Source organism: Petromyzon marinus, chromosome 27 (assembly GCF_048934315.1).
Source record: "Petromyzon marinus isolate PM22_M1 ecotype Great Lakes invasive population chromosome 27, UKy_Petmar_22M1.pri1.0, whole genome shotgun sequence".
Classification (NCBI taxonomy): domain Eukaryota; kingdom Metazoa; phylum Chordata; class Hyperoartia; order Petromyzontiformes; family Petromyzontidae; genus Petromyzon; species Petromyzon marinus.
In genome coordinates, this window is record NC_133693.1 from 2,480,001 (window position 1) to 2,506,353 (window position 26,353).

Below are 26,353 nucleotides of genomic sequence, written 5' to 3' on the forward strand. Positions count from 1 at the left end.
TTCTCGTTGTGTGGTGTGTTGTGTTCTCGTTGTGCTGTGTGTTGTGTTCTCGTTGTGCTGTGTGTGTTGTGTTCTCGTTGTGCTGTGTGTGTTGTGTTCACGTTGTGCTGTGTGTGTTGTGTTCTCGTTGTGCTGTGTGTTGTGTTCACGTTGTGCTGTGTGTTGTGTTCTCGTTGTGCTGTGTGTTGTGTTCACGTTGTGTGGCGTGTGTTGTGTTCTCGTTGTGTGGTGTATTGTGTTCACGTTGTGTGGCGTGTGTTGTGTTCACGTTGTGTGGCGTGTGTTGTGTTCTCGTTGTGCTGTGTGTTGTGTTCTCGTTGTGTGGTGTGTGTTGTGTTCACGTTGTGTGGCGTGTGTTGTGTTCACGTTGTGTGGCGTGTTGTGTTCTCGTTGTGCTGTGTGTTGTGTTCACGTTGTGCTGTGTGTTGTGTTCTCGTTGTGTGGCGTGTGTTGTGTTCACGTTGTGCGGCGTGTGTTGTGTTCACGTTGTGTGGCGTGTTGTGTTCTCGTTGTGCTGTGTGTTGTGTTCTCGTTGTGCTGTGTGTTGTGTTCACGTTGTGCTGTGTGTTGTGTTCTCGTTGTGTGGCGTGTGTTGTGTTCTCGTTGTGCTGTGTGTGTTGTGTTCTCGTTGTGCTGTGTGTTGTGTTCTCGTTGTGTGGCGTGTGTTGTGTTCACGTTGTGTGGCGTGTGTTGTGTTCACGTTGTGCTGTGTGTTGTGTTCTCGTTGTGTGGCGTGTGTTGTGTTCACGTTGTGTGGCATGTGTTGTGTTCTCGTTGTGCTGTGTGTTGTGTTCTCGTTGTGCTGTGTGTTGTGTTAACGTTGTGCTGTGTGTTGTGTTCTCGTTGTGTGGTGTGTGTTGTGTTCTCGTTGTGCTGTGTGTTGTGTTCACGTTGTGTGGTGTGTGTTGTGTTCACGTTGTGCTGTGTGTGTTGTGTTCACGTTGTGCTGTGTTGTGTTCTCGTTGTGCTGTGTGTGTTGTGTTCTCGTTGTGCTGTGTGTGTTGTGTTCACGTTGTGTGGCGTGTGTTGTGTTCTCGTTGTGCTGTGTGTGTTGTGTTCTCGTTGTGCGGCGTGTTGTTCGGCACGGTGTCTGACGTATCGTGCCACATTCGGGGGTGCTTCAGTTCAATTCCGTTCCCGAAGAAGCTCCCAGCACTTGCAGCGAAGCATCGGACATCGTGCCAAACGACACACGGTGCAACTCTAAATCACGTATGAGGGCTGCAGAGGACCTTGTACACAAGCCTGGACACGTGGTACCCAATGCTTGAGTTTAAGTTTTTATCTTCTTTGGTTCTTTCGGTAAAGTCACGTAGAATGAGAATAAAAGCTCTGTCGTCCCGACAGGTCTGTTCCTTTCACCTGAAGAAGGCCACTTGTGTTGTGGCCGAAACGTCGTGAGAATTTTATTGTTATTTTATTTTATTAACTTATTATTTTATTCTCATTCTACGTGACTTTACCGAAAGAACCAAAGGAGATGAATCCTTGCAGTCACGAAAGCTTTAAATCGAAATGTAAGTGTTTACTTAAGAGCGACCCTATATTGCTCTAAGCAAGGCCGTCCGGTTGATAGGGGTGTAGAGGATGTGCGGGACATCCTGACACACAATCACCACACAACCACGGGTTAAGGGTCAGGGATCACGCGAGCACTGCCATGCACGACACGCAATCCGATGATTGAGTGGAGGAAACTCCGATTGGATTGGTGCGGGGAAGGATTGAAAAAGGGCGGGAAAACCAGAGAAGGTGATTGGTGGGAAAGGGGGGAGACGGACTATAAAAGGGGACGGAGTTGAAGAGTTCGAGGTTGGCTTTGGATGATGAGTGGAAGTGTGGTGTGAGTTGGCGTCGAGAATCAAGACCATTTTTTGACCAGCTCAAGTGTCCTCTTCACGGGGTGGGAGTGGTATGCTGCACTAAGAGGAACATTCTAGCATTTTCATCATAATCATTATCAGTCACGATCAATCCACTGCTGGATGAGGCCTCCCTTACGCCGTTGCCATCTCCTTACGATTCCGCGGTGTAGCAATCCGCCGAGCAGTTGCGTGCGAGCCCGTTCATGGAAAAAAAACTAAAGCCTAATAACCTTTCGTTCTATTCGGTAAAGTCACGTAAAAAACAACAAAAAATTCACGACATTTTGGCCACAACACAAGTGGCCTTCATCAGGTGAAGGGAGCAGACTGTCTAGAGGACAGTGCTGGAGTGAACACAGCCAAGCTCAGACCGCGACCTAAAGGTCAGACCGCGACCTAAAGGTCGCGGTCTGAGCTTGGCTGTGTTCACTCTAGCACTGTCGTCTAGACAGTCTGCTCCCTTCACCTGATGAAGGCCACTTGTGTTGTGGCCAAAACGTCGTGAATTGTTTTTATTATTATATTTATTTATATATTTTTTTACGTGACTTTACCGAATAGAACCAATCTAGAATTAAAGACTAATAAGACAAAAATCCTGGCCGCAAAACGGAGAGGAGCCAATTCAATTTAGATGGTGTTTGTGTTGCGGCGACTTCCTGTTAGCACGTAGAAGGAATGGGTTCACGCGTACGTGTGATAACCGCGTAAGCGTGATAACCGCGTAAGCGTGATAACCGCGAACGCGGGAACAATTGGTGACATACGAGCGGGCCTGGATGTGTTTTAACAGAAATCGATGGATTGCGGGCAGATTAAAGCTGCCAGGTGGAGGCAAGAATTGATTATGAAATAGTAGGAGAGGAGAGAGACCTGACACCAGAGAGAAATACGCAACAGCTGCCAGATTGTATCCAGGATAAGCGCTATGGATTTTGAGGCAGCCAGCAAACAATGAGCAACCATTGTACAAGCCAATCACATGGCCAAAGGGGAACTGTGCGCCTAACTACGGCACGCGTTTTAGATCGATATGAATACAGTATCTACTAAATCGTTTTAGTAGAGACTAAAGCGTTTACTACTAAAACGTTTTGTATTTACTAAAGCGTTTTAGTAGATACTAAAGCGTTTTAGTAGATACTAAAGCGTTTACTACTGAAGCTTTAAGTATCTACAACAACGCATTAGTAGATACTAAAGCGTTTAAGTAGATAATAAAGCGTTTACTACTAAAGTGTTTTAGTATATATTAAAGCGTTTTAGTAGATACTAAATTGTTTTAGTAGATAAAGCATCTACTGAAGCATTTTAGATCCGGAAATAAAGTATCTACTAAAGCATTTTAGTAGATACTAAAGCGTTTTAGTATCTACTAAAGCTTTTAGTATCTGCTAAAGGGTTATCTACTGAAGCGTTTTAGATCGAGAAATAAAGTATCTACTAAAGCATCCTCACTGCTTTTGTAATCTATTTCCAATTCGTGCCGACATGCTTCTTCAAAGTACGTGGTCCTCTAACCTCAATGTTATCCCAATTAAGACGTAGTAGGCTTTCGCAATATTATCCATAATGGAGGTTTTTTGGTTGGATCGCGTACATGCAAATGTGCCATTAAACTCACCACCACTCGACGCAGCCAATTAGTAAGGTTTGTCACGTGAACAAAACATTCCGATTTAAGACCAAAACAGGAAGATTTCTCCACAATTTTGGCTGTTGCCTGATGAGGCTGGTTGCACTTACTGGTGAAACGTCACAACTACTCGAATTGTAAATGTTGTGGGTATACTCTTACACCGGTGTGTGGAGCGAGTAACAAATTAGCATGTTTTGTTTATGTGACAAACCTTACTAGCTGGCTCTGTGGCAGGTGGTGGTGCCGGGTTTAATGACACATTCATATTTACGCGATCTAACCCAACAAAAACCTATATTTTGGGTTATCCAAATTGTGGCTATCGGCGTGGCACCATGGCACGAAGCACCCGCTCAGAGTTCTCGCCGAGCAGCGGGACTCTTCATGTGAGAGAACGGCCCATGGAAGTGGACATTACAGAGCTTCCTCCTAGATGCCTTCCAATGACCTCTGGTCCACACGGTAGAGGGCAGCAATTTCCCGCCTGTTTTTTTCGCTCGGATTATTATTATTAATTTTCATGAGTCACGTGAATATTTTTTCGTCAATTCTCAAAGCCAAATTAAGTGGAACACCACCGTCCACATTTGAGAACCCAGTTCATTCACAACCAGTGGCCTAGATTTGAACCTATGATCTCAGCGGTGCTAGCTGCGGAGTCTGAATATCGCACGGCAGCTGTGACTATCTCCTACTCCAACGGACAATTAAGGACAGCTTACAGTGGGGGAACTGTGGATCAAAAGATATTCACTCGAAGACTCTTGAAGCCATCCATTGGTGCACTCACCAATCGAAACGTGAGTATCTGAATGTCACTGAATGACTCCCTACCAGACGAAAGAAGAGTGTATATTTAAGTCTAATCAGTGTCTTTGAGTCTATGGGTCTTTACATCATGTAAGTCTATGAACCTCCACGTGAGTCTACGCGTCACAAACCATGGACCACATAGTAACGCCACGGGCCGCTTACGTAATTTTGCCGGCAGCATTTACGACATTTCACCAGGCTGCTCCTGAAGCCGCACACCGGCACACCTCACCGGCCTCCACACAAGCACGTAAACGTCGCCGATCGTCCCCCCACAGTGTGAGAAATGTGGAGGTGCTCTGATCTGAATGACAAATGTTGCACACGTGGTTTACCGTTTAATACATTTCCATGACAAAGATCCCCAGCAGAGCTCACCAAGCTGTCAGCCATGCCTCGTCCCCTGGGTAGATGATTTGGTCATTATATAAAGAAATTAGCTATACAACAACATTCGCTGTTGAATGCATGTAAAAAAAACTAATTTGGACGATGAAAGTTTCAAGTTTCGTGTTGTGTTTGACGAGTGCTTGCATAAGAAATGGTATTTTAAAAAATTGCTTAATTAATGAGCATACTGTCACCACACCCGTGTCACCACACCCGTGTCACCCCACCCGTGTCACCCCACCCGAGCCACCACACCCGTGTCACCACACCCGTGTCACCCCACCCGTGTCACCCCACCCGAGCCACCACACCCGTGTCATCACACCCGAGTCACCCCACCCGTGTCACCACACCCGTGTCACCCCACCCGTGTCACCACACCCGTGTCACCAAACCCGAGTCACCCCACCCGTGTCACCCCACCCGAGCCACCCCACCCGTGTCACCCCACCCGTGTCACCACACCCGTGTCACCCCACCCGTGTCACCCCACCCGTGTCACCACAGTGTCACCACACCCGTGTCACCACACCCGTGTCACCCCACCCGTGTCACCCCACCCGAGCCACCACACCCGTGTCACCACACCCGTGTTACCCCACCCGTGTCACCCCACCCGAGCCACCACACCCGTGTCATCACACCCGAGTCACCCCACCCGTGTCACCACACCCGTGTCACCACACCCGTGTCACCACACCCGAGTCACCCCACCCGTGTCACCCCACCCGAGCCACCACACCCGTGTCACCCCACCCGTGTCACCCCACCCGAGTCACCCCACCCGAGTCACCCCACCCGTGTCACCCCACCCGTGTCACCACACCCGTGTCACCCCACACGTGTCACCCCACACGTGTCACCACACCCGTGTCACCAGACCCGTGTCACCCCACCCGTGTCACCCCACCCGTGTCACCCCACCCGAGTCACCCCACCCGTGTCACCCCACCCGTGTCACCACACCCGAGTGAGACCTTCACAGCAGTCGGCCGTGGCACAACATGCGGAGAATGTCACACAGCCCGTCGCAGGTATTGGCTGATGAAAAACATAAGTTAATCAATAATAATAATAAAATAATAACATAGGATGTGACATGCCTAAGCGGTAGTGCATTTGCCGGTTGTTGCAGAGGTTTGTGGTCCAAGCCCAGCATCCGCCCTTGTTAATACCGCCGGCGTGTTGACCAAAACTGACCACTCAGCGGAACAGTAACGAATGGCTCGCGATTAGAAGATTGTGAGTTCCAATCCTGGTTGGATGTTGACTCAAACCATCATTATTCCAGGGGGGTGGATACAAATCATATCACTTCATGAGGAAGTCCACAGTGGTTATTCTTTGGATGGACAAGGAATGGCAATTGTTTGATATAACCTCTCAATAATTAACCTTCGTAGGCCCTCTTGGTTAATTGACATTGACCCCTTCAGCCAATTGGTCCCACAGCTTCAACTCTGCCCCCATGCATCTGCTCTGGATCCCATCAGGAGTGTTGGGTTTTTCTTTTACTGTGGGTCTCCAAAAACGAATCGAAAACCTATTTCATCCATCAGACGGCAGACTGTTTAATTACCTTTCTTGTATAACACACGGATGACAGGAAATTGAAGAACAGAGAAGCAGATGGGGAGGCATCATAGACAGAGACCTGGCACAATGAGATTCACGAATAACAGCAGCAGAGAAGGCGGCGAAAGATCGGGAAGAGGTGGAGGGAACTCGTGTCAACAGCACGTGTAGAACATCACAAAGAAGCCTGATGTTGATGACGACGACGACCATTAAGTGTGACCTTACGATGCGCGATCGGATCCTGGTCGTATCAGAATAAAGCCAGCGAGTGTCCGAGCAGCGTGATCAATGCACAGAGCAAGCCTGAGCCAACACTGGGCGCACACGCACACACACACGCACACACGCACACACACGCACACGCACACACGCACACACACACGCGCACACCCGCACACGCGCACACTCGCGTTGAGGCGCGTTGTTTTTACCAAAAGATATTCACTGTCTGCTACGCGGTGGACGTCAGAGATCCCGTGGTGTTATGTGAAGAGAAAAATTTGGCCACGTCTGTTGGCGATGGTACAAATTTTCCAAACTTTTAAAAAAATACCCGCCAATTGCTTAATTGGGTAAAACCGCATGGCACCATCTGTGAGACGCAATGCCTTCCTTGTAGCCTTGCAAAGTAAGGATGGCACGAACACCAAATATACAACAATATCGTTCGTTACAATTACTGTTGATAAACAGGTCCCTGCAGGGTGGGCTGGTAGGAACATTGGAATTTTTTTTTACACCCAACAGCACGAGATTTCACTTCGTTAAAGTATTGAAAGGGGACGGACGGACACATGAATCTATTGCAGGCTGGTACACTCAGTTTACAACTTCGTTCCTACCAGTAGTATAATCACAGTAATATCCAGCTGGTTGTCAATCCAATGCTGGATGAAGACCGCCGTGTCGGTCATGGTGATTGACTGCACTTCACCAGATTGGGAAGCGTGGGATGGTGAAGGCGAGGGCCCAGAAGTGGATCAGATAACACTCATCACTGATGCCAATGAGGTTAGCCATGCCCACGAATTGAACTCGGGTGGCTGGGCTCATAGTGCAGTGCGCTCTAACCACAGTGTCACACTGCCCCTTTCGGTAACGTCCCAAGAGCACAGATGAATGACGCACAAAGTCTCCCATGTTCCTTGCGAGCACAGCCCTCATTTCACCATGTCCATCCTGTGCTCGCTGAGCTGCACTGCGCTCTGGTTGCCGAACGAATACATTGTAAGGTCGCACTCGTTACACACGAAGTGCTTGCCACAAATGAACCACAATTCCCCGCTGGTCTCTCAAAGGAGCATAAACTATCACGCGAACTCATCCGAGCAGCAGCGGCTTTTTAGTTCACCATTGAACGAAGACGGTCACTGCATCGCGCGCTTTCAGATTCGCTTCTGCGGCCGTCTGGAACGCTCTTCCTTCCGAAATTAGGAAGCCACTGGAGCTATGCGCTTTGAAATAATCTAGATTGGAAACTCATTTCTTGACAACTGCTTTTTGTGTTTGGTTTATTGTCCTTCCCCCCGCACCTCCGATTAGCACGGTTGGCTACGTACAGTGCGAATGAAGTTCAACATACAGTACATACATACACCACATCAACCAATATAACGAGCTAACGTTGTGGGTAGTGATTCTTAATCAGTCCTTTTTCAATGGCCATTCACCACAACATTATCCGACGTAAAATTTCCTCGTGTAAATCAGGTTCTATTTTCATCATCATCATCCTCAGCCATTGCTGGATGAAGGCATCACCGAAGCCGTCCCCATCCCTCACAATCTATTCTTGTAAATTTGGTCCATTGTGTTGCTTTGTTTATGACCGCATTTCTGAACAATGTCGCGGCAGGCAGTCAGCGGCAATTCGAAACGTTCCTCTTTCGCCACTTCGGTGCGACCTCAATCATCGGTGATTCGTGCCTGTGGCACCATCGCCGCCGCAGTTCCTTCAACTATATATTATCATTTTTCATTTAGCTCAAAGAGGCCACATGCGGACTTCGCTACTCAAAAGTGGTGCTTGGAAATCTCAGAGCGCGATAATGCCACGGGGGGGGGGGGGGGGAGGTTGGGGGTTGTCCGTTTCGAATATCCCATTGTGGGAGGAGTACATAGCGGGGATTCGTGAATTTACGCTGTTAATCCATGACTTTGGGCTTAGGCATGATGATGATGATCAAGACGATAATGCTACAGCGCGACCTAATATTACTTGAGCAGAAATATGAGAGCACATACATTAATGAGTTACACTTAGCAATACAATTTCCACATTGTTGCTTGGAGGCAGGGGAAAACACTCCTGGCCTTATACGTGCATCGATGCTGAGCAGCAAAAACTGCTTTGGCTTACCGCGTTGTAGTAATCACACCAATGGAGGCCCCTCTGCGATCATCCGTAGGCTGCATGTGTACAGATGGTATTTGCGAAAATACGAACCTTCATATGTGCTGGACCTACATCCTGCAACGTTTTTCTTTTATATATATACGTAGCTGGCGGTCAAATGTAATCGGAAATTTACGGGGATCAGGTGGATAACCGTCACTCCGGATTTTTGACTGCCTGCGAAAGGCAGTCAACATCGGGTATCGGCGAAATCCCAGCCATCGCTGCGCTACGGGATTTGATGGAGCCAAAGGGGCGATCGCGTGACAAGCGATCAAGGCGCTGTGCAGCAGGTACAGCATGTATAGCTTGTGTAGCAGGTGCAGCAAGTGCAGCAAGTGCAGCACGTGCAGCTTGTGCAGCTTGTGCAGCAAGTGCAGCATGTGCAGCATGTGCAGCTTGTGCAGTATGTTCAGCATGTGTTGCAGGTGCAGCATGTGCAGTATGTGCAGCATGTGCAGTATGTGCGGTATGTGCAGCTTGTGCAGCATGTGCAGCATGTGCAGTATGTGCAGCATGTGCAGCATGTGCAGCATGTTCAACAGGTGCAACAGGTGCAGTATGTGCAGCAGGTGCAGCGAGTGCAGCAAGTGCAGTATGTGCAGCATGTGCAGCAGGTGCAGCATGTGCAGCAAGTGCAGCACGTGCAGTATGTTCAGCAGGTGCAGCAGGTGCAGTATGTGCAGTATGTGCAGCACGTGCAGTGTGCAGCAGGTCCAGGGGTCGCGGAACACACGGAGCCACGTGAGGCTCAACCAGTGACAGCGCGAGAGCGGCGCGGGAACGGCAGTGGCGACATCAGCGCCAAGCTCACGAAATCAATGCTCAGGTTGTGGCTGCTTGGCCTATCAGGCCAATAGCCATCAGCTGCGCCTGGCTTTCATGAAAGCTAAAGAGTTGTAGCCATGCAAATGTCTTTCTTACGCCACGACTAGTGGATGAGCCTCCACAAGAGGGGAGCCCTAGTCTGCCCGCACCCCTCCAGAGGGTATTTTAGGCCACTTCGTCAAGCTCGTGGCACATCTTGGATACAGAGGAGTGTACCCACACTGCACTGGTAAAACAAAACAAGGACGATGCGTATATTATCAAAGCACATTTTGTTTGCATGTTTCACCACATGCATGTTCGGTTAATGCAGACTTGATGCCTAGTTATAGGTGTCTATGTGGTGTTTGAACATCTTAAAATCTCCGGTGTTTATTCCAGATATGGTAAAGACTTTTTTATAATCTTGATTCAGTACCGACAAAAAGGGTCCCATAGACATATACAGTATATGTTTCCTTTAGGGCAGCGTTATTGACGAGTATATAGAGTGTTTGTGAAAAGCCGCGTGAAGCTTAACAAAGTATCAGCGGGTAAGGTGAGCATAAAACAACAGAGCGCCGCTCAGAACAAATCATTACCCAAGTTGCGGCTGCTTGACTTTTCAGCCCTTTGGCCATCAGCAGCTGTGCCTGGCCTCCGTACCACGAACCGCAAACCACGCACAGTGGTGGTGGCATTTGGGGGGGGGGCGATACTAATTTCACGTTATACCCTGTTGGGGCGTAAATTAAGTTTTGGGCTGGCACTTGCCACAAGGAACGTAAATCGATAGGCTATCAAATTGTCGATTTCAGGGATCAGACTGCAAACTCCGGTGATCCCCGCAGAGGCTTTTGGCTCACCATCGAACAAAGATGGTCACCGCATCGCGCACTTTCAGATGCGCTTCTGGAACGCTCTTCCTTCTGATATTAGGAAACCACTGGGAGCCATGCACTTTTCGATCTAGATTGAAAACTCATTTCTTGAGAACTGCTTTTTGGTTTTCGTTTGGTGCCCTTCCCCCCGCACCTCGGATTAGCACGGTTGGCTACGTACGGTGCGAAATAAGTTCAACGTACGTACAAAGAAGGCCACGTGTCAGCAGGAACACGGCCAAGGCGGCGTTGGCGTTGTGCACACGCGGTGGAGTATTCGCCTCAAGCACTGCGCTATGTATTTTAAACATTGACACTGGAAGAATCCGATTTTTCACAGACGGCGAGCGAGCGGACGCAACGCAATGTCTCTCGCGCAGGTCAACACGGCCTACTCGCCCGGCAGTGCTCGCGAATGCAATTTAAAACTGCCATTACCCGCGACAGTAATTATTAAGACTGATGATGAATCATCGTCTCTAACCGAGCGAGGCGTTCCCACCAGTGCCCAAGCTGCCCTGCATTCTGCTGGAGATTATTACGTAACACTGTGTTAACGTTCATGCAGCATTCATATGTAACGATAATAATAAAACATAATTGTGACATTATGACGATTCTAAAATCCACCAACGGATGAAGATGTCCACCCATGGCATGTCGCTCTCATGGAGTTTTTTTTTTAAATGACCATACTTCACCACGCCGGTTCAGTGCGGGTTGGTGTAGAGGGGAAGGCCAAGGTCTGATATCACTCGCCCAGAACTCATAGCCCGGGCAGGGAATTGAACTCGAGTCACCGGGTGGGTTGGTGGCGCTGCGTGAAAAGCAGCGCACGCCACTCCCCACCATGTGAATGTGCGCGTGCTGATCGCGTGAAATGACCGCGGAATGCGCACGCACGGGTCAGTGCTGCGTGTTCGACTCAAATCACGTGAGGGCGATAGTTCGGCTTTTGACGGCATCGTCACACTTCACCAAAAGCATGGCATGACGCTATAATGGATTAGAATGGGCAATCAATGTAATGGAGTGCTCAATAACAGCCACGAGTCAAAGAGTAAAGACGTTAGTGCAAGATAATTGTACATCAATTTAAGTTCCTGTTTACTTTTTGACAAATTATTAAGAGCGGGGATGCGAATGGTCGTTGAAATGCCAGGATGATAAACTGTGCCCCGGCTTCAAATGCCTACATTTAAAATGAAAAATATATATGGCAGGGTCAACTGAAAATGTTTCCACTTGCGATCCTCATCATCCTCATGAACTGCCGCCAGCCATGGTCAATCCGCTGCTAGATTAAAACCTCTGAAGCCTCCGCCTGTCTCCGTGACAGCGACGCCACTTCTCTTCTCTGCTTAATCCCTCGCACCACTCCTCTTGGGAATTCGCTCTCAATCGTATCTTGTCCCATCACCCCCCCACCGCCATCCCAAGCTTCTGCAACTTAAGCTCTTGACTTTTACAACATGAACTATAGTGCTGCACAATAATAATAATAATAGGTTTTACCCTTTCTGGCAATGAAACGGGAGGCGTTAAAACGTCCAAACACCAAATGTGAACCTTTTACGCAAGGATTCAAGTCTGCATTAACCACGCACAGTACTTGTGGTGAGCATGCAAACAAGCGTGCTCTCATAATAATCTCTGCATTGTCTTTGAAACTGATTGGCCGACACCAGAGACAGCCTTCTTCATGTGCCATGTGCCCAGTCTCACCACCAGTGTCAGAACAGAGAACGCCAAAAGGCTACCACGATCGTGCTGTTTATTACTGTCCCCTTGACGTTTTGAGCCATTGGGACCGGCACTCAGAGATCGTGTTAAAAAAAGAGACATACGATGAAGACGATAATTATGATGACGATGATGAAATACATGGACGAGTGCATCATTCATTCAAGCTGGAAGCACTCACCTAAACCTCTCATACATTATTTACACACGCGGTAAATACCTTGCTACGATAGCAATAAAACTCCAGATGTAGGACGCTGGGCTGTGAAGTTCAAGAGCAATACCTTCACCGGTGAATTAGATATTTAGTTTAGATGCTTGTAAAAATGCACTAAAGCCGTCAGAAAAAAAATAAACTTCCGTGCGTTTTATAACCAAGAAACGACTGCCCTCTGCTTCAATCCCACGTGGCCGGGAGTTCATCTGTAGAATTATTACTTACCAAACACTTTTAATAAAACAAAGTAGAAAAAAAATCAATCGTCTTATACAGTGCAACATTGATTTACTGCGGCAATTTCTTGTTTTTTTCTCCTAGGGCTCATCAGAGATTGCAGCAACTGACCCCACAGACCACGAATATATAAACATTATGCCCCGTAATTCTGCTCTCTTGACCGGAAAATGGCCCCGATGCACATGGCGAGGGCAGGAGGAGTCAGGAGGGAGGATGAGAGGCCTTGGTGAGCACTGATGCCACCGGACCGCGCTCCAAATTCCTCTGGGAGCAACTTCTTGCTCCCCGACGAGCTCCCGCGAGCCACATCGAAGCGACCAATTTCCACTCACCCCACTCCCCCCCCCCCACCCCAAGCCCGCACGCATTTTTTTGCGGAAACACCGTGGGTAACCCAGCATTCGAATTTGCTCCGTCTGTCCTTTTGGGGCAGTTACCAGGTCCGCCGCGGGGTTCACGATTGTAATTGCAAAGTGTTAAAGCAAAAAAAAAAACACCTCGTAATTATTATTTTTGATAAGCGGCGAACGTCAAAATAGCCGGCAATAATTTGTGATGCGGCATTACGAATCATTGTGCTGGTGCTGTTCTTATTAACATGGGGGTTACAATACGTACGGTTTTACGTTGTTCGTGAAGCACCGTCTCGTATTCACGTGCATTGAGGCTCTCGGAATATTTAGTTGTTTTACCGAATTCGAAGAAAACGGTTCTCCTTGTTACTTTAGTTGCCGACCGGTGCCCTAAACCCTTCCGTCTCTGTCCGCCCAGCAGAATAAACAAACGGGTACCGCGCTGTTCGTCAAAACGGTAGGTCGTGCGTGGCGGGGTGAAGTGTGCAATAAATACAGGTCCTCTTCCGAGACGCCTGGTCAAGCGTGGAAAGTGCGCACAACATCTTCCAGAGAGACCCGACCGAGTTCTCTCTCTCTAGCGGAGAAGCTGCTGCCAGCAGTGGCGGTCGGGCAAGCCATTTGAGGTGCCGGACCTTCGACGCATTTCAAGCAGCGGTGCGATGGACACGCGTACGTGTACCGTTAACCTTCCGCGTTCGACCGAGGCGTCGCCGAATCTGGGTCTGTCTTCGGTTGACGTGTAAAGCCCTTCGGCTGCACCGCGCCCAATTACTGGCACGCCTGACAGCGCCGCTGAGCATTCCAAACACCGCCGCCTGCAGCTCAACACTCGCTGAGGCTGCATCCTGAAATCCTCACGCGTGCTGCCGCAGCTCGAATGCACCTCCCACATGAATGAGAGCGTCTGGCATGAAATCAAACAACAAGAACATCTATTTTACTGCTAGCACATGAAGGGTTATAAGCACTTTGTTCTTTTCTCGGACACGGCCAACATCAGTGGCCAGTAACACAACTTGGTTGAACCTCTAGGTTCACTCAGCCCCCCTGATAGCACCTGGCGAAGCGTGCGTACAAAAGCATCGCTTGTTCACAATGCAGGCCGTAATAGGCGCTCGCTAACGGCACCGCTGCTCTGACCGTACATGCAGGCTACACAGGGGGATCTACGCTTTTGCCCCCCATATATAAGGCAAAGATCCCCCATACTGCCTTAACTGACTTTCGGTGCAAGTGCTGTTGTATACACACACACACACTGACGGCAGCAACAACAACAATAACATTATATCCTTAGTTTTTTCGGTAAAGTCACGTTGAAGGGAAACAACAAAATAATAAAATATATATAAAACAATAAAAAAATTCTCACGACGTTTCGACCATAACTCAAACGGTCGTCTTCAGGTGTGTTGGTTTGCATAAATCGATTTTATTACGGCGCATTTATTTATTTATTTAAAAAAACCGTTAGCGCCACGAAAGCTTTAAATCAACAATAACATCATTAGCTATTCGCCACTGAGTGATGGTAACAATCCCGCAGTAACGCCTCGGTGCGCTTCGAAGCCACGTGCAGCGCACAACCAAATCTGATCGTCAAATAGGCGAGACGCTGATCGATCATCAGGCGGGGAGAGTGTGCACGCACCTCCTTGAGGAGGGGGGGGGCGGGGGGGGCGACGACTCCGCACGTACCCGGAAGGCGGCGAGCACGATGCGCGTGACCTTCTCCTTGACCGACTCGTTGAGGACGTCGGCCAGCGCCGGCACGGGGCTGTTGTTGCGCAGCAGCTCGCACACCTGCGGGCTGAACGCCAGCAGCCACAGACAGAAGCTCATCTGGTACTGCAGCTGCACGCCACACCTGTTGTGGAGCACCGCCATGATGCTGCCGCCGGAGAGTGCACGGGGGGAGGGGGGAGACGTCGGGTGAGCGTGGGGGCAGGGAGGAGAGGGCAGGTGAGCCTGGGGGAGGGAGAAGGGCAGGTGAGTGTTGGGCGAGGGAGGAGGGGACAGGTGAGCCTGGGGGAGGGAGGAGGGGACAGGTGAGCCTGGGGGAGGGAGAAGCGCAGGTGAGTGTTGGGCGAGGGAGAAGGGCAGGTGAGTGTTGGGGGAGGGAGAAGGGCAGGTGAGTGTTGGGGGAGGGAGAAGGGCAGGTGAGCCTGGGGGAGGGAGGAGGGGACAGGTGAGCCTGGGGGAGGGAGGAGGGCAGGTGAGTGTTGGGCGAGGGAGGAGGGGACAGGTGAGCCTGGGGGAGGGAGGAGGGGACAGGTGAGTGTTGGGGGAGGGAGGAGGGGACAGGTGAGCCTGGGGGAGGGAGGAGGGGACAGGTGAGCCTGGGGGAGGGAGAAGGGCAGGTGAGTGTTGGGCGAGGGAGAAGGGCAGGTGAGTGTTGGGGGAGGGAGAAGGGCAGGTGAGTGTTGGGCGAGGGAGGAGGGGACAGGTGAGCCTGGGGGAGGGAGAAGGGCAGGTGAGTGTTGGGCGAGGGAGGAGGGGACAGGTGAGCCTGGGGGAGGGAGGAGGGGACAGGTGAGTGTTGGGGGAGGGAGGAGGGGACAGGTGAGCCTGGGGGAGGGAGGAGGGGACAGGTGAGCCTGGGGGAGGGAGAAGGGCAGGTGAGTGTTGGGCGAGGGAGGAGGGGACAGGTGAGCCTGGGGGAGGGAGGAGGGGACAGGTGAGCCTGGGGGAGGGAGAAGGGCAGGTGAGTGTTGGGGGAGGGAGAAGGGCAGGTGAGTGTTGGGCGAGGGAGGAGGGGACAGGTGAGCCTGGGGGAGGGAGGAGGGGACAGGTGAGCCTGGGGGAGGGAGAAGGGCAGGTGAGTGTTGGGGGAGGGAGAAGGGCAGGTGAGCCTGGGGGAGGGAGAAGGGCAGGTGAGTGTTGGGGGAGGGAGAAGGGCAGGTGAGCCTGGGGGAGGGAGAAGGGCAGGTGAGTGTTGGGCGAGGGAGGAGGGGACAGGTGAGCCTGGGGGAGGGAGGAGGGGACAGGTGAGTGTTGGGGGAGGGAGGAGGGGACAGGTGAGCCTGGGGGAGGGAGGAGGGGACAGGTGAGTGTTGGGGGAGGGAGGAGGGGACAGGTGAGCCTGGGGGAGGGAGAAGGGCAGGTGAGTGTTGGGGGAGGGAGAAGGGGACAGGTGAGCCTGGGGGAGGGAGGAGAGGACAGGTGATCTCTCGGGAGGGAGGAGAGGGCAGGTGAGTGTGGGGGCAGTGAGGAGGGGGCAGGTAAGTTTCGGGGAGAGGGAGGAGGGCAGGTGAGCTTGCAGGAGGGAGGAAGGAGAGGGCAGGTGAACATGGGGGAGGGCAGGTGAACATGGGGGAGGGCAGGTGAACATGGGGGAGGGCAGGTGAGCGTGGGGGGAGGGGGGATGGCTTGAAACTACGCCCAGCATCTTCAGGACATGATCCAGAAAGTCAAAATAAAATCCAGCCTGCTGTCCCGATAATATTCATAATAAAGGATTTTGGGTTAGATCGCGTTTATTTATAAATGTGATCTAAACGCGATCTAACCCAAAATCCTTTATTATGAATAATATTGGTCGCGAAAGCCTACGTGTTAAACTGTCCCGATAATGTTCGGTGCAGTTTCAAGCCAAACGTCGTGTATATAATAATACAAATTTGGCTTTGAGAATTGCTCAACTCACCGGTGAGCCAAAACAATCATAATAATGAGCGCGTTAAACGCGTGTACACTACGTGACAATTTAATTTGTTTGGCTATGTTGGGTAGTGGAGGGTTCTTATGACATTACGTTGCGTAACCCAAACATCTATTATGAATCACAACAATGGCTCTGCAAAACCTACGTGATGTGAAATGAAGAGCAGTCGCTTGTATGGAGAATCTGTCATCGTCATTATCATTGTCAATGTCATCCTAATGATTGGCATTCTCACCATCATCACCATCATTACCATCATCACCATCATCATCGCCACTGGGCCATTCTCTATCTCATACCGAATAGAGGTTTGTTCACGGTGACACCGTTCCCTTCAGGTCTAAGCAAGTGAAATCTCCCAACATAAAGCGCTCAAATCCTCATGCATATTTTGCAATGGACCAGAGAGCCAAGGGCCAGGAACTGCTGATACTTGATCACAAACTTGAAAATAAATCTCTCTTTCATGTACTTTTTTCTTCTTCATAAAAATTGTGCAACCAACAGGTGACAGAAGGCTGGAATACCTCTGACAGCTGTCAATCACAGCAGCAGTCGCGCAATTTTGGGAGTAAAATAGAGCCGTGAGGAGGCTTTCACCCTGGCGCAGGATGGTGCTGTCAGGATTGAGCGCGAAACGCAAGTCCCTCTACAGGCCGCTCCCTTTCAGAATGATGAAGAAAAAACAAATAAACGGGTTAAAAATAAATTTAAATTCACGGAGAAGTTTAATGGGGCACGGCTCCGATTAACGACGGGAACATGCCACTGAGGACTCGTGAACATCATGCACAGCTGTTTGCCTCCGAGTAGCTCGTTGTGGCTCGGCTGCTCATCAACGGCGATGTCCTCACGCTAATGATAAATGCTCGCGATTCTTTACGCGCACTACTTGTGTTTCATTCTCCTTCTCCGAACCGAATGACAGACACAACAGCACGGCCTTGAGGCAATTCCGGAGCTCGGCTGTGCGGCTGTGCGCACCACGGTGACCGCTGCGGACGCACGAACCAGAAACACGCAAGCTGTCCACTGCACAGTGGGACCTTTCAGATCCGGTGGTATCGCGATCACGCCGACTCTTAACAGATTCCTGATTAAAGTGGCCTCCGGGTGAAACATTTGCACTCATATATTTATATATATGTTTGTTTGTTTGTTTTTTAGGCGTTTACTTTTTGTTATTTTCTTTGAGGCGAAATTAAAGGTGTCTCTCGGGACTGTCTGGACAGTTGAGCAAATGTTAGGAAGAGCGGAGCTTCGAAGTCAGTTGTCGACTTCGGAGCCACCGCCCCGATCTAGCAGAGGGAGGGAAAGAAGCGATGCCGAGGCGTAGGGGAATAAACATCATCGGCCGTGATGAAGTCTTGAGCGTGACGCATTGGCAATGCTCTATGCAATGCTCACTCTCTCCCCATGACTCTTCTGCAACGACTACCATGGTTACTGTTGCCATGAAACTCACTCATCGATTCCTCGACCCCCATGTTGAGGAGTCGGTTCTGATAGAAACCAGGCTGTTTCACCTCATTCACTCTGTGTTCAACCACCACCAACACTGCAGGGTGCAGTGACTCACCCACACACTCACCCACTCACTTACCCACTCACTTACCCACCCACCCACTCACCCACTCACCCACTCACTCACCACATTTATGGCCTTCTCCCTCGCACTGCGCCCCTTTTGGAATTCCTCCAATCGTTTCTTTTCCAAAAGCCCCCCATAAACTCGCTCACTTCAAGAAACATATTAACTCTTGAGAGCTGAGCTGTTAACCTGAGGATGCCGGGCGTAATCTCCAGAGAGACGTGACACTCACGAGCACGCTGGGACATCGTTCTCTGACAACAACAACAACAACAGCAACACCCGGTGGTGCTGCTGAGACGGTAATAAATGTGGCACGTTTCAGTCACATTTATTAATGGGCTGTGTCGGGTGGAGGAGTGTTTACGACACGTTTTTTTCCCAAGACCTAAACCCAAACGCCCAATTATGGATCATAACTCCAATCTATTACACCGTCAATCGTGCTGATCGTTTTTGGTCACTTAGCATTTGAGGCTTTTGGAGCTGCGCTTAGGAACCGTGATTTTTTTTGTTTAAATTGTCCACTGCAGTTTCAAATAATGTTACTAAATTACCTTCATCTGCGTCTTCATTCAGACTCGTTCATCTTGTCGCGCCATAGTCAGCCGGACTTTTGTCTCGTGGTTTTCAGCCACACGTAGTCATTGTTGTAAGTACGTATGTTGAACTTCTTTTGCACCGTACATAGCCAACCGTGCTAATCGTTGCATAAATAAATAAATATTTCTATAAACTTCATCGAAGAAAACATCTCCGTAGGTGATTTCGTGAAACGGAATTATTTCCCCCCCCCCCCCCCCGCCAAATTCGCGAGCGGGAGAAATTGACGGCGGCCGCCACTCCGTACCAGCTGATGCCGTCCTCCTGCACCCACGCGAAGCGGTATTCCCCCGTGCGGAGGATGAGCTGCAGGCAGGACGCGGCGCTCTGGAAGTAGTGCAGCGCCTGTGGGAGGGGGGGAGCGCCTCGGGGTCAGAGAGCGGACATGGTGCCGTGTCGCGAAAACGACACGGTATCACGCACGCGTGTTGACCCTCTTTCACACCGTGCGTTGCCAACCGTGCTAATTGGAGGTGCGGGAGAAGGACCTTCGATTAGCACGGTTGGCTATGTACAGTGGAAAAGAAGTTCAACATACATACAAGCACTAAATGCAGTTCTAAAGACATTGCCGGTTATCGCGCGATCAGATTCCCGCCACTTTGTAATTTTAAGCAGTTGGGATCACACTTAGCAACATCACCGCCGACTGTGAAATTACTGCAGACTGTTTCTGTCAAATTTAGCGCCTTCTTAATAGCCATGCTGACCCCGCTTCTACTGGACATCTGTGAAAAAGAGCTTCATAGCTCATCGGATTCCTACAGGATAAATAAAGATTGTCATTTGGATTCTGTTTCAAACGGTGTGAATACGAAATATACTAACTTATTCAATGTACTTCGCATGCTTATTGTCTTGAAACAATACAAACGAGGGAGGAAAACACGAGAGACAAACAGGAACCGGATCTTGGGATCAAATCGCGACCACGAATTTTGCCACATCTTCATCAAACCACTGGGGGACCGAAGTCTTACCGATCCCTAAAACGGCCGGACGCAGGAGAACGGTTACATTTTAAAATTAAAAGCTTAAAGCCACGAATCCAAACAACAACAACAACAACAAAACGGTCTCAGCGCCGAGTCTGTGTAACAGGTTGCCGTCATCGTTGGCGATGTTCGTGCACGAGCATCGCCAACGATGACGAGACTGGTGCGACGGGTGCACAGAGGCCGCAGAGGTCTCACCCCCCCCCCAAGCCCCGTGGCCGTCCCCCGCACCTCCGGTTGGCCACGTACGCTGCGAAAGAAGTTCAACGTGCATGCGTGCGTGCATGCGTGCGTGCGTTCGTGAGCTGGGCGACAAGCGCTTCCAATGGGCGGCCCATTTTGGGCACTTTCGTCACCGTCAGATTTATTTTTCCGTTCCACTAAATGTGACATCCATCTGCGTCGATCGGGCACTTTTTCAGTTTCACACGCACGCGCGTCGCAATTGTTTGCCATGCGCGCGTGCGTGCGTGCGTGTGTGCACACGCTTGTCCACTTAAAAAAGATTTTAACGATTTACCAGGCAATCTAATTAGGTAAATAAAAGTCTGTGCTTCTGTCATTACTCTTAAGCTTTACGAGAAGTGCACTTAATGCTGCCACAGGTAATTAGAGCTGCAGAACTGACGACTGAAGTAATCAATTAACTTGCCCATTATCGCTTGTCAATCGACTTCCGGATGAGGGCCTTCCATGTACGTACGTACTTTGAACTTCTTCCGCACCATACGTAGCCAACCTCCCATGCTGTGTCACCCGTGATGGCTTTTTTTGACCATACTTCACCACGCTGACCAATGTGGGTTGGTGAAGGGACGAGCCCAGGTCTGGCTCGCAAATCGCTCCCCGCTCAATATTAGCTGTGGCTGGGAAGCAAACTCCGGTCATTTAGCTCAGCCAGCAGCGAACGGACAAAAGGGAATTGCCAAAAGACGAATCGTCACGTTGCAAGACAGCGAGAGATGACGACGGCGTAGGGCGGCGTCTACCCAGCAGTGGGTAAATCATGGCCGAGGATGACTGATGATGACGACGAATATGATAACGTGAAGCAGGTGCCATAATACGTTTCCGAGAAAATAAATGATTTCTCGCGGAGAACACACGAGACGCATGGGAGCCAGCCCCGGCTCATTGCGAGCGCGTGAGCGCAGTGTCTCGCGCATCTGACGAGCGTGCGGGCAGCCCGTCACTGGTGTGGCGGTGTCACGCCGTCTCTTCACGTCGCGTGAATAATTAGCGAGCCGCGATCTAAACGCGCGGCCCAACTGTGGTAACGAACTCCGAAACCGAACTCGCCGACCGACCGGGGACGATGCTCAACGTTTGCCGTGCTCTAATTGTAACTTTTATTTTATTTTTAATTTGCCGCTCGTGAAAATTATTCACGCCAAATGAATGTGCGGAAGGCCAGGGTATTTATGTGTGACTTCCTGTTTCTCCTTCTGCGTGATATAACCGAGGGGTGCCCATTAATGTCACACAAACTATCGCTCGCGTACACCCCGCTATGTTTATCACGACAACATTGCGGAGCTGTTCACTGGCCACGCGACGCTGCCACGTTGTAAATGGTTAATAAATTGGACACCAGAGGTCATCGGTTCAATCTCATCTCCTGGCGTGGCAGCTGAAGCAATGAAACAAGTTTCTTAACCCCCCCCCCCGCCCCCGCCGCCCTCCATTGCCTCTGTCTGTCCAGCAGTAAAAAATAAATGGTTACATTTTTACTGCTGTGAGTCGCTTGGCAGGTTACGCGTGGTGGGGTAAAGTGTGAGTAATGCCACATCTTCCTAGACGTCTGGCCAGCGCCGAAGAGTAGGTCAAAAATCACTCTGCAGCGGTGGGGGCCTCTCGGGTTATCTCGAGTGGAGGCCCTCCTACCAGCAGTGGCACGAGCAGGACATTGCAGGCCTCCACCTTTGCCTTTCTTTTCACCTTTCACAATGGCCATGCAGTCATTAGAGCCGGCGTGATAATTAAACGCGCGCTACAAATAAACAGCGCAGTAGGTTTCATAGGAGCGGAGTAGTAGATCAGTAATTAGCACGCTGCACTATGAGCCCCGTGACCCGAGTTTATTCCCCAGTCACGGCTAACATCAGTGGCGAGTGATATCCAAACCAGTCCTGCCCCTCCCCTCCACCGTCCTTTGCATTGACCAGTGTGGTGAAGTATGGTCCAATAACCTGTACGACCGAGGCCTCCATCCAGCGGGAGATTCACATACCGCTGTAAATGTACTATTATATTATTTGGTACTTTCGGTAAAGTCACGTAGATGGAAAAATAATAACGTGAATAAAAATAAAAACCATGACGTTTCGGTTACAACACAAGCAGTCGCCATCATGATGATGACGACTGATTTATATCCTAATTATTATTTTTCTTCTATCTACATGACTTTACCAAAAGAACCAAATAATATGAATTCCTGCAGTCACGAACGTTTTAAGTCAAAATGTACTATTATATTTTGATTTAAAGCTTTCGTGACTGCAGGGATTCATATTCTTCGTTCTTTCTACGTGGCTTTACCGAAAGAACCAAGAATATGTACTATTATGTTACACAATAAAAACCACAGGTCTGAATAATAAAGTTTGGACAGATGAAATAAACGTGACTATTTGCAACTTTTCCTTTTGTTTGCCTGATACGGTGCAGAACAATGTGGCGTAGGTCTGGTTTCACAGTCGGGCTGTGCATCTCTCCGATGTGCAAACGCATTGGAGGGTGGGAATGTGCGAGGGTCGTGGCAAGCCGTGGCAGAATGATATTCGTGGCGGTTTCCATCTGACACTTATAGTTGCGGTCATCCACAAAAGTGACAAATATTCGACGAAGATCTTGTGAAAATATTCATGCCACTTGTTCTGATGTTAGTTTACTTTGCTTCGTTTTATCTGCGCGTCCCCCTGCTCTGCTTCTTCTGCTGACACCCCCCTCGCATCTCACGCGCGCTCAACACAAACACTCTCAACATGCCGCGCCGTTATGCTTGCACCACTCCGTGTTTCTGCGTCGTCAGTGAATCTTAGAGTTAGTTAGTTCAAAAATGTTGGTGGCAGCTATTGCTCTCATTATACAGGTACCTAGCGCGGGCCCAAAATCCCCACAAACGCCAAGCAGCCAGCACACGGACGGCACGGTCAAGGAGTCGCAAATTGGCGAGGGTGATTCACGCGTTTGTCGACTTGAGAGAGGTGGCATTTTAATGCGCAGGATTTCGCGGCCACCGCAGATTGTATTTACGCGATCAAACCCCACCGGGGAAAAAATCAATTGGGGAAGGTTCGCAGAGCTTGGGGGAAAAAACGATGAGGTGGAATTCCAAAGCGTAGCAGTGCGAGAGAACAATTGAGCGAGCGTGGTGGGTGAGTGGGTGTGTTGCTGTGACCTACAGTGTGGTGGTTGAACACACGATAAACCACTTTGTTGAGCTATCTTTTGTGGAAATTCCCGTGCGCTCACATCACGGCAGAATCCATAAGGGGGTGTAACGCATACCATTAAAAACATCTTCATGTTGTCAAGAGGGTGTGTTTATAGGTATCATTGAGGAGCAATGGCACGGTGGTTAGTGCTCTGTGCTATGATCCTGGCGACTTGAGTTTGATTCCCACTCATCACCAACAACAGTGGTGAATATTTTAACCGGTTCTGGGCTTCTGCTAAGTCGCGACTCATTCTCAAATGAGTGTCTGGTATGGTGTGCAAACATCAGCACTGGGGAGACAAAGGCGGCCGGGCGTGATGCTGGCCACCCATCCCCTTGAGTGCCATGCCGGCCTTCATAGGTGCTCGCGAACAGCACTTGTCCCAATATTCTGCTAAGGCTATAGGCGGATATTTGTCTTACCAAGCTGACACGACTCTCTATGCCTCTTTAATAATGTATGGCGCCTTCATGGACGCTTGTATTTTAATACGAGTTCCATTTTAAAGTGGGTTTTTGTGGTTTTATTGTTTGGCCTTATTGGGGTTTTTTAAAAAAATTATTATGTTTTACCTTCATACGTTTCACAGGTTCGATAATTCGCGATCACCAAAATTAGACATCCGCCTCTAACGCATCGCCCAGTGTCTGAGATGCCCCACCAGACAGGGACCACAACCGCCACGTGCATCATGGGGGATGTCCGCTCCGTTTCGCTCCGTGTGGGTCAGGGAGTGAGGAAGAAGGTCACAGAACGTGGAGCGATCTCTTGTGGACATCGTACCGGACACCAGCACGGCACGGTACACGCCGACATAACACATCGGAGGAGCCGTACGGCACAACTAACGCAGTGGAATTCTTTGCCTGAGATTTGAATTTCGGGCAAGGGGGAATTTTTTTTATTTTATTGTTTAATGACGTTTGCTCAGATTGCGTGATATAAAAATAGCGGTAAGTGAGAAAGGTGGAAAAAAAGAGACGCTTCTCCTAATGTTCTCGTGGGCACACGGGTGTATACAACATCGATTGGAATTTCCGCAAGCAATTGCTTCAGAGATCTACCATCGCTGGCGGTATAATGTGCATTTAATCTCCGTGCACCCCACAACCTCCAGCGCGCGCGGACTACACGAACAGCCGAGCAATGAGATGCAGTCACAGCCCCCGCAGAGCCGAGTAGCCCCCACCCGACCCCCGCCCCCCCCCCCCCCCGAGGCTCCCACGACCCCCGCGGCCCAACCCGTACCTCGCTGTTGCCTCCGCCGCTCACTCCATCCCCGACCGCCGCTCGGAGCTTCTGCAGCCGCCACAGCCACAGCCGCCGCCGTTCAAAGATTGGGGGAGAGGCGGGGGAAGAAGATGCAACGGCATCGGTCAGGATCGCGGACACTCAAAAACGACCAACCATAAAAAAATCACATCTACGTACGCGTTTGTGGTTGCACGGCTCTCCGTCGTTGTTGTTGTGGAGTTGTGGTCACGTGTTCGTTCGGGGCACGACGTCCGACGTTTCGCTTGGTGCACGGTCACCAGGGCAAAGGTTGGTGCTGGCGTGGTTGGCGTGAGCCCCTGGTGCTGGCGTTGTTGGCATGATGCCCTGGATCAAGGAATTAAATGGGGGGCACTCTGGCCCCTGTGACCCCATGGGCCCCGGTGCAGTTGCACCACCTGCACAGTCAATGGCCCCTCCACTGAAGCTAGGCATTTCGAGGGCGACGGTGTTTTCGTTAATTGCGTGAACTTCCCCACTACCAGCCTGCCCGTCCGGCCCTGTTAAATCGGCACCGTCGATCGCTGATGCGTCAGGTGGCTCAGGTGGGTCAGTCACGTGGGTCAGTCGAGTGAGATGAATCCCATTGAATTGGGGCAGAGTTGGGCACACGTTTCTCTCATGAAGGCCACCACATCAAATGAATATTATTTTAGAATTGTAATAATGCCATGGTGTAATCTAATGATCATTCTTGATTGAAAATTAATTTATTTAGAACTGCTTTTTGTGTCTAGTTTGCGGTCCTTCCCCTGCAGCTCTGATTAGCACGGTTGGCTACGTACGGTACGAAAGAAGTTCAACATACAAACATTGCAATCCAGATTTCGCCAGCTCTTTCTCACGGTGTGCCCAATGGAACCATGATTCAAGCTCCTTAATTCCACCACCCAACCACGACCTCTATCCACCCAGCAGAATAAATGGGTACAGCACGCAGTAAAATCTATTGCCGGGTTACGCTGGTGGGATAAAGTGTGTGCATTCCCACCTCTTCCAAGACATTTGGCCAGTGTGGAAGAGTTGGCCAAATACCATCAAGAGGGGATCTATAGAACTCCCTCTAATAGAGGCCCTTTCTGGCAGCAGTCACACGGGAAAGAATGTGCAGGGCTGTGGCTTCACCACCTTCGCCTAGCGGAGACGACAGAGTGATCTGCTTGCATTAGGGCTGAGTTGGGCAATTGCCTTCGTACGAGATGGCACCCAGTCTAATGGATGGTTCTGCTGGAGGCTACTGGTCATGAGCGTGAGACTATAGGACACGGTGTTGTGTCGGCCTCCATGGATAATCCACCAATTACAAGTGAACTCACAGCAGTGGAGTTCAATTCCACAAGGCTGTATGTCAGGGAGAAAAAAAAAACAATCCGACAGCGCCACTAAAGGGCAAAGCAATTTCAGTGGCTGATCAATGTGTGTCCTCGTGACTTGTTAAGGGCAGGTTGTGGGCTGGCCAAGGGAGGGTAGTAAAGACCAAAATATCCGGCGATGGAATCTGTGCCTACATTACCACATGTTATTTTTTTTAAACACTAATAATGTAAATTATCTATCCTGGCCATTATCACATAGACTCAACACTGTTTCCGGATGGCCCTGCATTGGTGCATTGGGATGTCGAGCCAATGCCTGGACCAATACAATTGTCGAGCAACTCTCTCGCGTGTTTTCAGGCTGCACCGTTCACAACGATGTTGCAGCAATTTCGGTCGCTGAAGACGCTTCCGGCGAATGGGAGAGGAAATGCCGTGCACCGTGTGAAGCGGCAAGCGTTGAAGCCGCGAACACCTCCGCAGGTACTAATAATGGGTGCTTGAAATGCGGGAGGAAACCAGAGTGCCCGGAGAAAAATCCCCCA

General features: G+C 50.0%; 1 protein-coding gene across 2 annotated transcripts in view; it reads right to left on the bottom strand.

The window, feature by feature from the left end:
- Positions 1–26,353, bottom strand: part of LOC116946645 (V-type proton ATPase subunit H-like) — a 115,061-nt gene that overhangs the window by 54,263 nt on the left and 34,445 nt on the right. The window contains exons 7-9 of one of the 2 annotated variants that reach the window (XM_032961764.2): positions 24,469–24,519; positions 19,030–19,127; positions 14,623–14,734 (exon numbers count right to left, since the gene is read on the bottom strand). In XM_032961764.2, the coding sequence (XP_032817655.1) occupies positions 14,623–14,734; positions 19,030–19,127; positions 24,469–24,519 (261 nt within the window). Of the gene's footprint in view, positions 1–14,622; positions 14,816–19,029; positions 19,128–24,468; positions 24,520–26,353 lie in introns of both variants that reach the window. The other variant, XM_032961763.2, reaches the window with a different exon arrangement.